The sequence below is a fragment of the Leguminivora glycinivorella genome, chromosome 13 (assembly GCF_023078275.1).
Source record: "Leguminivora glycinivorella isolate SPB_JAAS2020 chromosome 13, LegGlyc_1.1, whole genome shotgun sequence".
Classification (NCBI taxonomy): domain Eukaryota; kingdom Metazoa; phylum Arthropoda; class Insecta; order Lepidoptera; family Tortricidae; genus Leguminivora; species Leguminivora glycinivorella.
Window position 1 is genome coordinate 11,202,195 of NC_062983.1, and position 14,377 is coordinate 11,216,571.

At 37.7% G+C, this 14,377-nt stretch overlaps 1 protein-coding gene across 1 annotated transcript in view; it reads left to right on the plus strand.

Moving 5' to 3' along the window:
- The window catches only part of LOC125232436, a 57,118-nt gene that overhangs the window by 33,352 nt on the left and 9,389 nt on the right, over positions 1 to 14,377 (plus strand). Inside the window, exons 29-41 of the mRNA XM_048138094.1 lie at positions 2,349 to 2,559; positions 2,750 to 2,842; positions 3,289 to 3,518; positions 4,880 to 5,087; positions 6,448 to 6,543; positions 10,053 to 10,279; positions 10,753 to 10,969; positions 11,084 to 11,179; positions 11,496 to 11,719; positions 12,146 to 12,356; positions 12,535 to 12,630; positions 13,265 to 13,500; positions 14,014 to 14,233. Of these exons, the coding sequence (XP_047994051.1) occupies positions 2,349 to 2,559; positions 2,750 to 2,842; positions 3,289 to 3,518; positions 4,880 to 5,087; positions 6,448 to 6,543; positions 10,053 to 10,279; positions 10,753 to 10,969; positions 11,084 to 11,179; positions 11,496 to 11,719; positions 12,146 to 12,356; positions 12,535 to 12,630; positions 13,265 to 13,500; positions 14,014 to 14,233 (2,365 nt within the window). The remainder of the gene's footprint in view (positions 1 to 2,348; positions 2,560 to 2,749; positions 2,843 to 3,288; positions 3,519 to 4,879; positions 5,088 to 6,447; positions 6,544 to 10,052; positions 10,280 to 10,752; positions 10,970 to 11,083; positions 11,180 to 11,495; positions 11,720 to 12,145; positions 12,357 to 12,534; positions 12,631 to 13,264; positions 13,501 to 14,013; positions 14,234 to 14,377) is intronic.

The following is a 14,377-nucleotide window of genomic DNA, read 5'->3' on the forward strand; positions in this document are numbered from 1 at the left end:
TAGGGAGTTCCTGGAACGCGTCCAATAGCATAGGTTAGGCTTGTGTTCAAAAATCCGACCGGGACTGCTAACCATCACACGCTATTGCACCAGCAGGGGTGGGTATTATTTACAAAGTAGCAATCATTTAGTGTGATGGGCAGTCCAGGTACATGGAAAAGCGAGGCGGTGAAACGAGAATCAGATTCTGATTTAAGTAATTATGCTGTAGTAAAATGTCGAGACGAGTACTGTTAACATTAAAAATAATGATTAAAAACAATTGTGCAAGCAAATCCGCAGATAACGCTAGTATTATGTGACAGCAAAATCAGATTCTCGTAACATTACAAGAAGAAGGCAGCGTGATTAAAAGAAAAAGAATAGTGATTATTAGCAAACCTCTCCTTATAAATAATACCTGAATATGTTGCAAATTAAGCGAATAACATTTACTTATAGTTTTTCTTTCCTATTTTTAAGGAGCGCTGTAGCATATTTTAGGTATTATTTATAAGCAAAAGCAAACAGAATGTTATCAGGCAAAATCATCTTGCGAAGGTAAAGCGGAAGAGAAAGAAATAGAAATGTATGATAGGTAGTAGAAGCATAAGCCCATTACAATAGGTATACAGTTACAGTCTAAACTAGTGAATATACCTAGGATTATTTCTACAATACTAATGATTCACATTAATTAAATGATTCCCACTATAAAACAATAAGACATTTTAATGAAATTATCAAAATGTATGGATGGGCTCGCAAAATTAACACGTGTTCAATGAGAACAAAGAAAGTACAAGGTGCAGATAACGGTATTTCTGAGTTGCTATGTTCTATGATCTGGTTAATGCAGTAATTAACAAAACGTAAGCAGGATAAAATGATTAATGCAACACTTACCCAGTATGGGATTCACAGAATTTATCAAATAATTAATTTTAATTAAAATATGGATTACGTCCACACAGTAGCGATCGATCCGCGGACCAGGGGGCCGATTTTTGATCTCACTGTCACGCTACCGGTTGCAAACAGCCGGTGCGTGGTAAGACTGGGAGCCGTGAGACTCAATGTCGGTCTTACGCTCGCCGCACAGCCGCGAGGTAAGACTGGGAGCGGAATGCCGCGCGGTGCGCAGCGGAAGGGCGAGGTGGCCAGTGGCCCGACCGGTCCGCCGTACGTATATATAAAATACCTAGCACAGCGTAGGAAATCTGTCTGTGCGTTGAATTATTTTAGTATCTATAATATTAATAAGTGATATAGTACGAAGATAAGTTTGAAACTGTATACATAATTAAGTGAGCGTAAGTAGGTATGTAATAAAAAGGATAATCCAAGGCAACAAATAACTTATTGAGCATGCATTACTAAATATTCACGTTATACGTGACAGCACCTGCTTTGATCTGTACGCAGATTTCTTTTGTATCTTTATGATCGTATTGCCTAATAAACAGACGTAGATGTACCTAAATTAAGTTTTAATTTAACGTTTTCAACCCTATTCGCGCGATTCATAGTCTATTAACTATTAGGTCCCCGAATAACACCTACTGTTATTCCGAATACCTATATTTTCTATTATCCTCTATCTAAAGTCTTCATTTTAATGTCTCATTCAATAATATTTGTTTTTATTAGATTTCTTTAAGTTACATATTTTGAAAACTCTTAATCTCTATTCTCTATACTCTTAATGTCTATTCTTTATTTCCTGCTACCCTAAGGTTGTCTGGTAGAGATCGCTTACAGCGATAAGACCGCCTGTTGCTACCTATGTTTAATGTCTGCTATTTGTAATCTGTTATCCTTGTGGTGCAATAAAGAATATTTACTTACTTACTTACTTAATCTCTCAAAACAAGACATAAACGCATATAATGTGTATATATTATTAATCGCCTTTAAAAGCTCTTCATTTTGATACCCCACTCGATAGGTTTGCAAAAAATTTTTTTCTAAAGTTTGCGCATTATGACGTAATACGCCCGCCATATTGAATTTTGAGTGACGTCACATATCCTATGTTCATTGGGATGACGTAAGGATTCCAATGATACATCACTCATTTAAATCGGTTAAGGCATTCAGAAGTTATGGTGGAACAAAGAAACTCACATACATACAAACATGAACGCTGAAAACAATACACTCTTTTTTTGGGGCAGTCGTGTAAAAATATGCGATGGGTCGACCACAACGGTTGACATCAGCCACGTAAGCGGCGCGGCTTTGCCGCCATGCACTTGACTGACCGACAGACCAGTGATTTTTTCTTTGGCGTGTGCGTGCTATCTATATCATCTTATAAGACAATCTAGTAATTATCACATTGACAAGTCTGATTATTCTTTTAACAGTTCTCAGGATTATGGCACGAAACAGCCGCTTACCCCGAACTACAAACGGAGGGTCAATGCGTCAACTACGAGTTCACAACAGCGACTACAGACTCCTTCAGTCTGTACACTGCTCAAGTTATAGGCCTGGACCTTGATGTGGCTAATGCCACTTTGGTTCGAGCTTCTACTGACAACAGCGCTAAATTCACTAAAATTATTGGCTCTGATGGTAAGTAATAATTTCTTTTGTTATTTCTTGATTTGCCCAAACTTTTAATGAAGGTACGGCAAACGGATCACAATATTGCTGCTACAAATTTAAGTAGCACGCTTGAAGCATCATAATAAATTGGTTATTGATCTTATTAATATAAATATATACTTAGCATATTTTTCAACTATTTGTTGATATGTTTCAGACATCCAGATACCATATTGGATTTTGGCAACAGACTATCAGAACTATGCTCTTGCATACAGTTGCCGGAACATCGACGAGAATTATAGAGAAGGTATTTTTTACCCACAATGTCTTTATTGCCTCATTAACTGTACGGAAATTAAAAAAAATCAAAAGCGTAGGTTCGTATCCTACCGACTGCGCCATTTCAGATATTACTTTATTACTACCCAACAGTGTTATTGTGAATATCAATAGCTACACGTTGTTGTGTGTTTTTTTTTTTTATTATGGACTGATCGGCGATTGGCCCTAGTCACACCTGATGGAATGTGAAGACGGAGTCTAAGATGGAGCTCACCGATTCAGTAATAGCTTATTCACTCTTGCTTTAAAGAGACCGAGGTCATATTTCTATGGAAACACCGATTTCCTGTGCAGTCCGCATCACAAAAGATGAGGCGAATTTTTTTGTGTGGAAAAATGTAATATCACTCTTATAATTTTAAGAAAAACTTTGTCTTCGTGAAAATAAATAAGATTAATGACAATTTTCAGTATACAGTTGGAAATTAAGTCGCACTAAGGAAATGTCTGCTGAATCAGAAGAAGCTACCAGAGAAGTCATGGCAGGCATCCAAGTTCTAGATGATCGTTACTTCGAATCGACCATCCAAAGCGATGAGTCTTGCTTCTACTTGCCCGCGCTGGGTCCACAAGACCCCGTGGTATTCGTTGGACAATGCGACCCTAATATTCAAGTCATTCAGGATTTCAATGCGACGAGAGTAAGTTGCTTATCTTTATGTTAATATAGCGTATTCGGTATTTCTTTGAAAATATTTTGTCCATTTATATCTATCAAAGAGGATCGAGTATTATAAAGACCCATTTAGACGGTACGAGAACTCGCATACGAGTTTTATTACATTGCGGTATTGACGGCTGTGCACAATTGTATGTGACCTCAACAGCCCGCAATGTAACTAAAATCGCATGCGAGTTCGCACGCCGTCTAAAACCCCATTTACTGTCAAAGTAAAATGTGTAAACACAGTGCATAGACTGCAATCTCTCGACACAAACTTAAAACTTTTGAACCTCAGTTTTTACAATTTGGCCCATATTGTTAGCTTGATATGTGGTTAAATATCAAATATTAATATTAGCGCCATCTAGCCGAGCGTTCCTCAAAGGTGTAACGCCATCTAGGCCACCGTACCTTTTTCTCTATGGCTTTGAGGTACGTTTTTTTCTTAAACCTTATCCGTCTATACGGAGTTACATATGTCTTTGTATCTATCAAAATGTAGTACAACCGAATTGGAAATTATTGAGACATTAATTAACACAGATTCATTCGAATTGATCAAAAGCACTTACTTGACAACATCGCAACGGTAACGCAGCTTCTGTTGAAATAGTAGCCACTCGGCTTTTTCCACTAACACTTTGCACCACACTGACACAAGACACCATTTGCGACAACAGAACACATTTCACTTTTTTTATACTACGTCGTTGGCAAACAAGCATACGGTCCGCTTGATGAAAAGCGGTCACCGTCACCCATGGACGCCTGCCACTCAAGAGGTGAGTTTCGGTTGCCGACGACTCAAAGGACAATAGACGGAACAAATTAGTTCCGTAGGTCCTTCCGTCACCAGCACACCGCACCCTCGTTGAGCTCTGGCAGCCTTACTCGCCGGCAGGAACACAACACTATGACTTCACTTATTTCTGCTGCTGCAGAGATCAGACAATAATACTCCTAACTTCTTGAACCCGCGCCGAGTGTCACATCACATATAAATATTATTTACCTACCTAAAAATTATTTTTAACCGCTAAGCAAAACGCAATTTTATTACACACTTTTATTGTGTTTTCATTACGAGTGTACTAAAATTAACTAAAAAAGATTCTGTCAAAACTATGTTTTTAAATCAGTAAAGTTCAAGAGTAAAGTTCAACCAGTATTGTGTTGTCCATGAAGTATCATTATGTTATAACATTCTTTGAACTACAGAGGTCTGTTCCTGTGACTGAGGAATGACAGGTGACATCAATCAAATTATTTATAAATAACAGTCTAACCTTCTCTTCTAACTAAATATCGTCAATATTTTAAGAATATGATATTTTACAGTATGAAGGCCGCTGGCGTCTCATCGAGAGCTACGCTTCAGAATTCCAAGATGGGACTTGCAACGACGCCACATACACCATTCAGAGCGATGGCTCCGTCTTAGTTTACAACACGCAAGTCATCAATGAGTCTCTGGATACCATCACCGGTTCAGCTGTGCTAGCCACTGCTGATGGGTCTGGAAAGCTGCTAGTGACCTTCCCTGGAGGTACATACTAAATTATTGATACATAGCCCCCTCCCCCCCACATCTAGCGTCTCGCGAGCGTAGCGTCGGGCCAACTATCCATATAGTTAAAGCCTGACGTTGAGTCGACGTTGCGTCGACGCGGCTTTTTTTCATACAGTTGGCCCGACGCTACGCTCGCGAGACGTTACCTAGACGTTACCTTTGAAGAAAGTTACCCCGCGTAATTGAATAGACTGTTCTTCATATTCACAATATTTTGTACCAATTAACTTTTTAACAAAAAAATAAAACCGCCTTCAAAAAAAGCGTGTTACAAAACACGGAGAAACTAAAAAGCCAAAAATAATAAACCTTCGAATTCAGATTTCTTATCGGATTGCAATAATCTAAACATCCAAATTATAAACAAATCAATTTTTTTGTAGTCGGTACCAGACCTGTTCGTCGTCTTGCTATTTCCTGTTTGCCCCACCCAACCATACGCAGGCTGGCCCCGACTCCAAAAATAATTGATTTGTTTATAATTTGGATGTTTAGATTATTGCAATCCGATAAGAAATCTGAATTCGAAGGTTTATTATTTTTGGCTTTTTAGTTTCTCCGTGTTTTGTAACACGCTTTTTTTGAAGGCGGTTTTATTTTTTTGTTAAAAAGTTAATTTATTTGTTGATTTTTAGTGGTTCCTAGTGATATTATATGTATCAGTCCGAATATATGTACAGTAGTGAAAGAATTATCCTTTAACTCCTAACCGTTGAGGAGTTGACCTTCCATCATCAGCTCAGCCACATAAAATTATTACCATCAGGCGTAAATACTGGTGTACCTTTGAAAAATACACTAAGAACATTACATGTGCCTATAACATTTGAAGAGTTCCCTCGATTTCTCCAAGATCCCATCATCAGACCCCGACTTGGTGCCAATGGGACCATCTCGGGGTTATACCCGTTCGATCAAAAAAAAATTTTTGAAAATCGGTCCACGATCCTCGGAGATATCGAGTAACATACATACAAAAAAAAAAAAAACATTCAGTCGAATTGAGAACCTCCTCCTTTTTTGAAGTCGGTTAAAAATGCATAGGTATGGCACTGGTCCCATCGCGAGCTAGTAAGCTATGAGCTATCGGCTACAAAAACGAACAAAAGATAAGCACTCCCATGCAAATAAAAAAGAACACGGCGATTTTGATAGCTCACCGCTGGGCGAGTAACTATAAACATCGCCGTGTCTCTTTTATTTACACGGGAGTGATTATCTTTTGTTCGTTTTTATAGCCGATAGCTCATAGCTTACTAGCTCGCGGTGGGACCAGTGCCCAAGTGTAGGTAAAACTTTAGCGTTTATACATTTTGACTAATATGTTACCTTTCAGCACCGGAACCTGTGGAGTACTGGATTTTGGATACAGACTATGAATCATACGCATTGGTCTACAGTTGCGTCAACCTAAACAGCGATCAAAGAAGAGGTAATACTAGTTTTGAGATTTATATGTAAGCAAAAGAAGATTAATATACGGAAACTGAATGGATTTATTAGTCCACATAATATATTTCTAAATCAGAACCGTGATTTAATTACTTCGGTCTGACTTGATGTTCACATCACAAGTTTTCAAGTTTGCACACCTATACGGTAAGTAACTAGGATAAAAAGTGGTCTCTGTCCTCGAATCTTATGCTTTTTTGGAGCTGAAGGATGGATATTAGCGTCGGGTTTATTTGCTTGTCGAATTACGTAAGATCATTAAGGTTTACGTATCCCAAAACTTTAGCATCGAAAGTTTCCGTCCGAAAACCCATTCCTGTCAGTAGCAAAAGTCGACAACTTAAAAAAGGTAGATACAAAGTTAGATCACGTTTAGATGCGCCTTTTCTATTGATAAAATTGAGCAAGATCCATCTGGATCTTGCTCAATTTTATCAATGGAAAAGGTACATCTACTTATACTTACTCAAAAATACGCTTGGTATTTTGTTATACTAATACTTTGAAGTGTAAGGCCTCAGAGCACGTTCATATTGTACTGGGGACGCTATTGCTATGTCTTGTATGGGAACCCTGCATTTTATGATTAAGCACTGAGACTTGGCACAGTTGTTCATTTGGTGGCCCTGAGTAGGTAAAGATCGGGAGGCATCGAGAGCCCCCCTTAATTTAGGAGGGAGGAGGGGGGGAAGGCTGGCGCCTCCGCGCTTCCTTTGAAACCATATTTCTCTAAAACTATACAAAATAGGGCATGCGATATATCATTTTCGGATAAATGAAAGATGAAAAATTCATTTTTGGATCAAAAAAAATGTATTTTAGAACAAAAATACAAAATAAAATGGAAAAATCTGAAAACGAGATTTTTTTATATATATATTATTGCACATTTTATAAAAACCGTAATAGTTATTTTAAAATAAAAAATATTATTAATTAGCTACATTTATCTAGTTTTAGAAAATGTATAATTTGTTATAGAATAATATTATACGACAAGTGATAAAAAATAATTTACATCGCCCGATAGGGTGATTTGAATGCTCATTTCAATAAGTTTAGTCAATGATTTCAGGTATAATCACTATTTTTAACACACGAAAGCCGTAATCATTGTATTTTATGGCTATTTTAGTGATTAATGTACTTAAAATAAAAAAAAATACAAAAATTAAAAAAAAAATGAAATGTGATAATTTTTTTATAACATTATCCTATTTTGTTCTTTCTACTCAATATATATCTAAAAGCAATAAATATAAATTAAAAGTCACATTTATGTAGTTTATAAAAATATATAGTTTATTGTATAAATATATTACGAAACGCGAGATAAAAAATAATGAAAGTGACGTGGCAGGGCGATCTTGATGTACGGTACGGGTCAGCTTGTATGATTCGATGAGGTGCGGTAAAGGTAATCAAAGCTTTCAAAAAGTGTAGTTATTTAGAGTACTTCAAATTAAACAACATACTCCTATATAGTCTGAATTTAACTATTTATATTACATGAAATGATCGATTGATATGATAGGTCAGATATATACATCTGATCCTAATACATCTTGTGAAATAGTAGTTATCTATATGATATGCATAATTTATGAATAATTCTTACTTGACATATTTATTATTCCAGATCTGCGTTACTTTGGTTAACGAGTGCCAAAAATAGTTTTTAACCAAAAAGACCGCCAAATTAACAGCATTTCATCGACAAAAGCTGCCTTACACCATTTTTGTAAGGGGTATAGGTATATCAACCCAATTCAAAATTTGCCATTATTTGCTACTTGTGCAACCGTAAAAAAAGACTTTTATATTAAATGTTCGGAGCTGATGTGCTTATGCAGTGGATGTTGTGATATATACCTACATAATTAAATTCAGACTATTCATGTTGTTTTATTTGAATAACTCAAAATAGCTACACTTTTTGAGAGCCTTGAGTAGTAGCCCCGATACACATGTTTTCGTCTAGTCAGACCATTTTTTGAGGTTCTCCTTTGTACAAAAGCAATGTCTTAGTTAAAAAATCATTAATGTTTAATGCGATGTTTAATACGAATCTAGTTTATTTTTTATGGCACTATTGCGCAATAACTAACTATCATTGACACTGAAAGAAAGAATATGACAATTTTATTTTATCTCTTATGGATGGGTAAAACCGATTTAAAGGGGCCCAAAGGAAGTAACTAAATTCTGCTAGTAAACTAAAAAATCTTCAAGCCTATATGCATGCAGAACTGCTTTAGGAGAGGAGAACGTGATTAAGACATTTTTTTGCAATATAGGTGACATGCAATTTTATTTTACAATCAAAATAAACTATATTATAGGACTTTTACAATTTTTTGTACTGGGTCGTGATATACATACATGTGTAAACGTTATTAGAATAAGTATATTTCTGTATTACTAGACGAATTCCACTGCATAGGGGGTAGTACCTTAACCTCACCTCATCGAATAATGCAAGCTGACCCGTACATTAAAATTTTCATTTTCATTATTTTTTATCTCGCGTTTCGTAATATAACAAACTATATATTTTTATAAACTGCATAAATGTGGCTTTTTATTGATATTTATTGCTTTTAGATATATATTGTGTAGAAAGAACAAAATAGGATAATGTTAAAAAAAATTATCACATTTTAAATATTAAAAAAAAAAAAATTGTATTTTTTATTTATTTTAAGTACATTAATCACAAAAATAGCCATAAACTACAAAGATTAAGGCTTTCGTGTGTTAAAAATAGTGATTATACCTGAAATCATTGACAAAACTTATTGAAATGAGCATTCAAATCACCCTATCGGGCGATGTAAATTATTTTTTATCACTTGTCGTATAACATATTTCCATAACAAATTATACATTTTCTGAAACTAGATAAATGTAGCTATTAAAAAATATTTTTTATTTTAAAATACCTATTACGGTTTTTATAAAAAGTGCAATAATATGTATATAAAAAAAATCTCGTTTTAAGATTTTCCCATTTTTTTTTGTATTTTTGTTCTAAAATACATTTTTTTTGTTCCAAAAATGAATTCCTTGTCCTTCATTTATCCGGAAAAGATATATCGCATGCCCTATTTTGTATAGTTTTAGAGAAATATGGTTTCAAAGGAAGCGCGGCGGCGCCAGCCTTCCCCCCCTCCTCCCTCCTAAATTAAGGGGGGCTCTCAATGCCTCCCGATCTTTATCTACTCAGGGCCACCCAAGGAACAACCTCTGCAAAGTCTCAGTGCTTAATCATAAAATGCAGGGTGTTGTGCAATAGCGTCCCCAGTATTGGGCATTCAGCGGGGCAATAATCAATTGAAGTTTATAATATTGTCCTGAGTCGACGCTCGCCCAACCAGTGGGTTGGCGAGCGTCGACCAGCGTAGAGTGGATCAGCGTACAGTGGTACGCCACGATGAACGCTCCGCTCCGAGCGTCCACTCAGACCTTTCACTAAAACTACAATTGCAGTATGGAGCTGGAAACTCAGCCGGACCACGAGCTTGACAGACGCCGCTGTTACCGCCATAGATGAAACCATCGCTGCCGTGAATGTCCTCGACGCCCGCTACTACTCTTCGATGGACCACTCAGCCACCGGCTGCTTCTATTTCCCAGTTCCCGACGGCAACCCGGTCACATTCCGGGGGCAGTGCGACCAGACCATAGAAGTTGTTTCAGACTTCGAGTTACAAAGGGTATTTTTGAAATCATTTATTCAATACAAATGCAAACGTAGGCGGTCGTACACCTGTCGATCGATGAAGTATATTTTTGTCAAGCTAACAGTGGACATGTCTAGTTAGTATAACTTCTAGCGTGATGAGAATGTGATTAGCGATGACAAGTTTTCCATAATATACGACCAACTTTGTATAAAGTGACGACTATCTCAATCCCAAACTAATCGCGGTTCAGTAATAAGTCCGGCGGGGCCAAAATTTTCTTGGAAGAATTGAGCCCGTGTTTGAGGGAGACGTTATGATCCTGGGTCTGGGACATTTCTGATTCAGATAATGTAGTGATTCCGCGTTGTAAGCATCTTGAGTATCCACAAGTTAAGTACTCAGGACTCAGGACCCTTTAGTACTTAATTTCAAGTAAACTTTCACTAAATTATGATGAAGTACTTATTCTAAAGATCTTCCCTTATAGCCTTTTTATTCCACAGTATATGGGCGTCTGGTACGACATCGAGAGCTACCCACAAGCCTTCCAAGACGGCACTTGTGCTACAGCCACCTACACTCTCAATGGGGACACTGTGACCGTCTTCAACACACAGATCGTTGAACAACTTCTAGACAGTGTGAATGCTACCGCTGTACAAGCGGCCAACGACGGACAAGCGAAATTCATCGTCTCTTTCCCTGTCCCTGGTTCTGACTGTAAGTATACCATTAGTCGCTGGTAAGACCTAGAGAGCTCCAAACAAGCGTTACAATATATTTTGCTAAAATATCTACCTAAACCTAATGTTTTGTTTTAAAATGCTCTTTCAGTGACAGTGGACGTACCATATTGGGTGTTGGATACTGACTACAGCAGCTACGCGCTGGTCTACTCTTGCAGTCAAATAAATGAGGAATACAGAAGTGGTATGTCACTTATAGTGTACGATATTTCAGTTTGTAATTTCACAAGTGATCTATAATCAAGACTTAATCGCGTATGACGTATGACGCCATCCCTGAAACGTTAGAGGTCAGTTTCATTTTAATATGTAGTCATACACGATTAAGTCCCGATTTAAAAATAATCATGTATCTAATAATCGTGAAAGTTTCAATCAGTGTTTATTTATAAGTTGTTGTATTTAAAAGTAGCATGTTAATATTACAACCGCCATTTGGTACTTATTCGATCACACACCGCAAAAAAGTTAAATTTAGCCATATCAAAATCTGTTTACAGTAACCAGTTGGAAACTCAGCCGAACGAGAGAACTAACGCCAGAAGCCCGAACTGCTATCAACGCCGTAATAGAGAACATCCAAGTATTAGACAACCAGTACTACAACGAGCGAGGGCATACAGAAGAACAGTGCTTCTTCTACCCTGACAACTTCGGAGGGCCGGTGGTGCTGAATGGACAGTGTGAGCCGCAAAATGTTGTGCAAAACTTTACTCTCAATTTGGTGAGAATCTTAGTAGACTTCATTATTTTCCAGTAAAGTTTTACAAGTCAGCTGCCTATAATATCCCAAGTTCCTAAAAACTCTGATCATCCCCGGTCTTTTGGCTGGATATCTTCTGAAGTGCGTTCAGACCCTTATGAAAATTTGCTTTTATAATGCAATGCAACAGTTATTTTTTTGTGAAATTCCTGCACCATCTTCATCATCATTATCTTATATAAGATGAGCGTCAGCTTCCTGTAGGCTCTTGGATCACTCCAGTCACTTCACTTACAGAAGGTAGAATCAGGAAAAGAAACATATTTGGCTGTGTTGTGTCTGAGCAAAGTTGGAACATAGATCTAGATATAAATTTGAGTCTCAGGCGGCCCTGACTTTACATGAATAGACCAGTGGGCAGCAATAAACCATCTAATAAAATTTCAGTTTGCTGGCACATGGCACGAAGCAGCCCGCTTCCCATCCGACTCCCAAACCGGCGAATGCGCCGCCAATGAATTCACGATCAACGACAACTCCTTTGTGTTGACGCAGACCATTGTGTACAATGAGAGGTTGACCACGGTCTCCGGACCAGCTGTTGTGGCTAGCGATGGCAGTGGTGTTATTACTGCTACGCTGCAGAATGATGAAGGAGGTAAGTGCATTGAAACGTAGTTCCCCTTGGGATAGTAAGGTATCCACGGACGGTCTACAGCTTTTTTTTTGATACTATGCTATCGTCAAACGGTCAAGTGGATAAAGTTAAGGACAACACCAATTACATGATCTATTAAATTTTTTTTTTTTTTACCATTTTCTATTGTAAATTTCAGTCTCCGTTGATGTGGAGCTTAGCATCTTAGACACGGACTACACGGAATACGCGTTACTATTCAGCTGTGTGAATGTAGAAGAGACCAGCAAACAAAGTAAGTACCATTAATCCTAGAGAAATAATGATTGAGTCTCATCTCATCATTCTCTCTCTTATCATCCGTCATCTCATCATTAAGGGCCAGTTGCATCAACCACATTTGACAGACACATCATCGTCACGCAGCAGACGTCTATGGAACTTCCCATGTAATAAAATTTAACGAATAACAGTGACAGACGGTTTGATGCAACCGGCCCTAAGACGCTGTCCTTTTACATCATGTGAATCATGTCTCACACAGTCCATCCACCTCTTATACGTTATGATTGAGCCTCACGCTCACTTTTCTAAACGTCGTGATCTCCAGCAAAATATCAAAACGGAGACCGTAACGGTTGATTTGACCTCGAAAATACTTGTGGAATAAAATTATAGAATATTCATAAATTAAAAAGAGGCAAAGCACTTTTCTGCCTGAAACACAGGAACTATCCTAGCTCAGGCATTTGTATAAAACATCTCTTATATGTATAACAATTCTTAGCCTTTAAGAACAATCACTGTACAATTATGTTTTTATTAATAAATTGTTTGTATTTGTAAAAGAGGCTAAGACCTATATTATTAAGTTAGTAGCTAAGTATAATCTAAATAGAAACACTTATCTTCAATAAACTTATTCACAGTATACAGTTGGAAAATGAGTCGCACCAGATCAGGTCTCTCCCAATCAGCCAACGACATAATAGACGAAGTGGTCAGACAAAACGTGGACCTCCACGAGAATTATTACGAGCCCAGTGACCAGAGCTATGACGGATGTTTCTACTACCCCGTCTTTGAGGAAACGCCTGCGGCTATCGTGTTGCCGGGGCATTGCGATGATAGGATCCAAGCCAAGGCCGACTTTGATGTTGAGGCTGTAAGTACCGTAAAATCTGAAATATACCTAGTCTATCTGAATGATTTTAACTCTCGAATTTTATACAATTATAATGGATATAATTATATGGGTAACGGGATGACTTGTGGGCTATGATAACCTCAAAGTGGGAGCCCCACGAGTCAAACCGGGGCCAGGGATCTGGCAGACCACATCGGCGATGGCGGGATAGGCGATGGTTGGTCAGACTTAGCACTAAACAGAGGTTAATGGAAAAAGAGGGGGAGGTTTTTGCCCAGCAGTAGAACACAGCACAGTAGACTCTGAATAATAAAATAATAATGGGAATAGGCAATGTGATTGGACAATTAATTTTAGTAGGGTTGTACAAGCTTTGCTGTTGATGCTGTAATCACGGTTGTCATCCATTTCAATCAAAACAATTAGAATTAAATTTTTAGTACCTAATGAAGGCATTTATACAAAAATGAGCCAGTTTATCGCTTTGTTATCTAAGGGTCAGTTAAATAATTTGTATTACTTTACCAACAGTACCTCGGCAGATGGTTTGAAATATCCAAATACCCGCAAAGGGACCAAGTGGGCGAATGCTCCCGCGCACACTATAGCCCTGGACAAGGCGATGCTCCAGTATATGTGATGAACACAATCGTCTACAACCAAACCCTGGAGACGAGGGAAGGAACGGTAGTGCTGCACAGCACTGATGGAAGCGGCCTTTTGTGGGTCACCTTCGTTCTCGATAATGGAGGTAAATTTTGCAAATATTCAAATTAAAATAAATTATGTAAATACCCTAATTACTACAAAGTATAGCGCAGAGATCTGAAGTGGATCTTGACCTTATACCAAAGACATTATTCACTGTTGGTACAAATCCATCCGACAGCGCTGA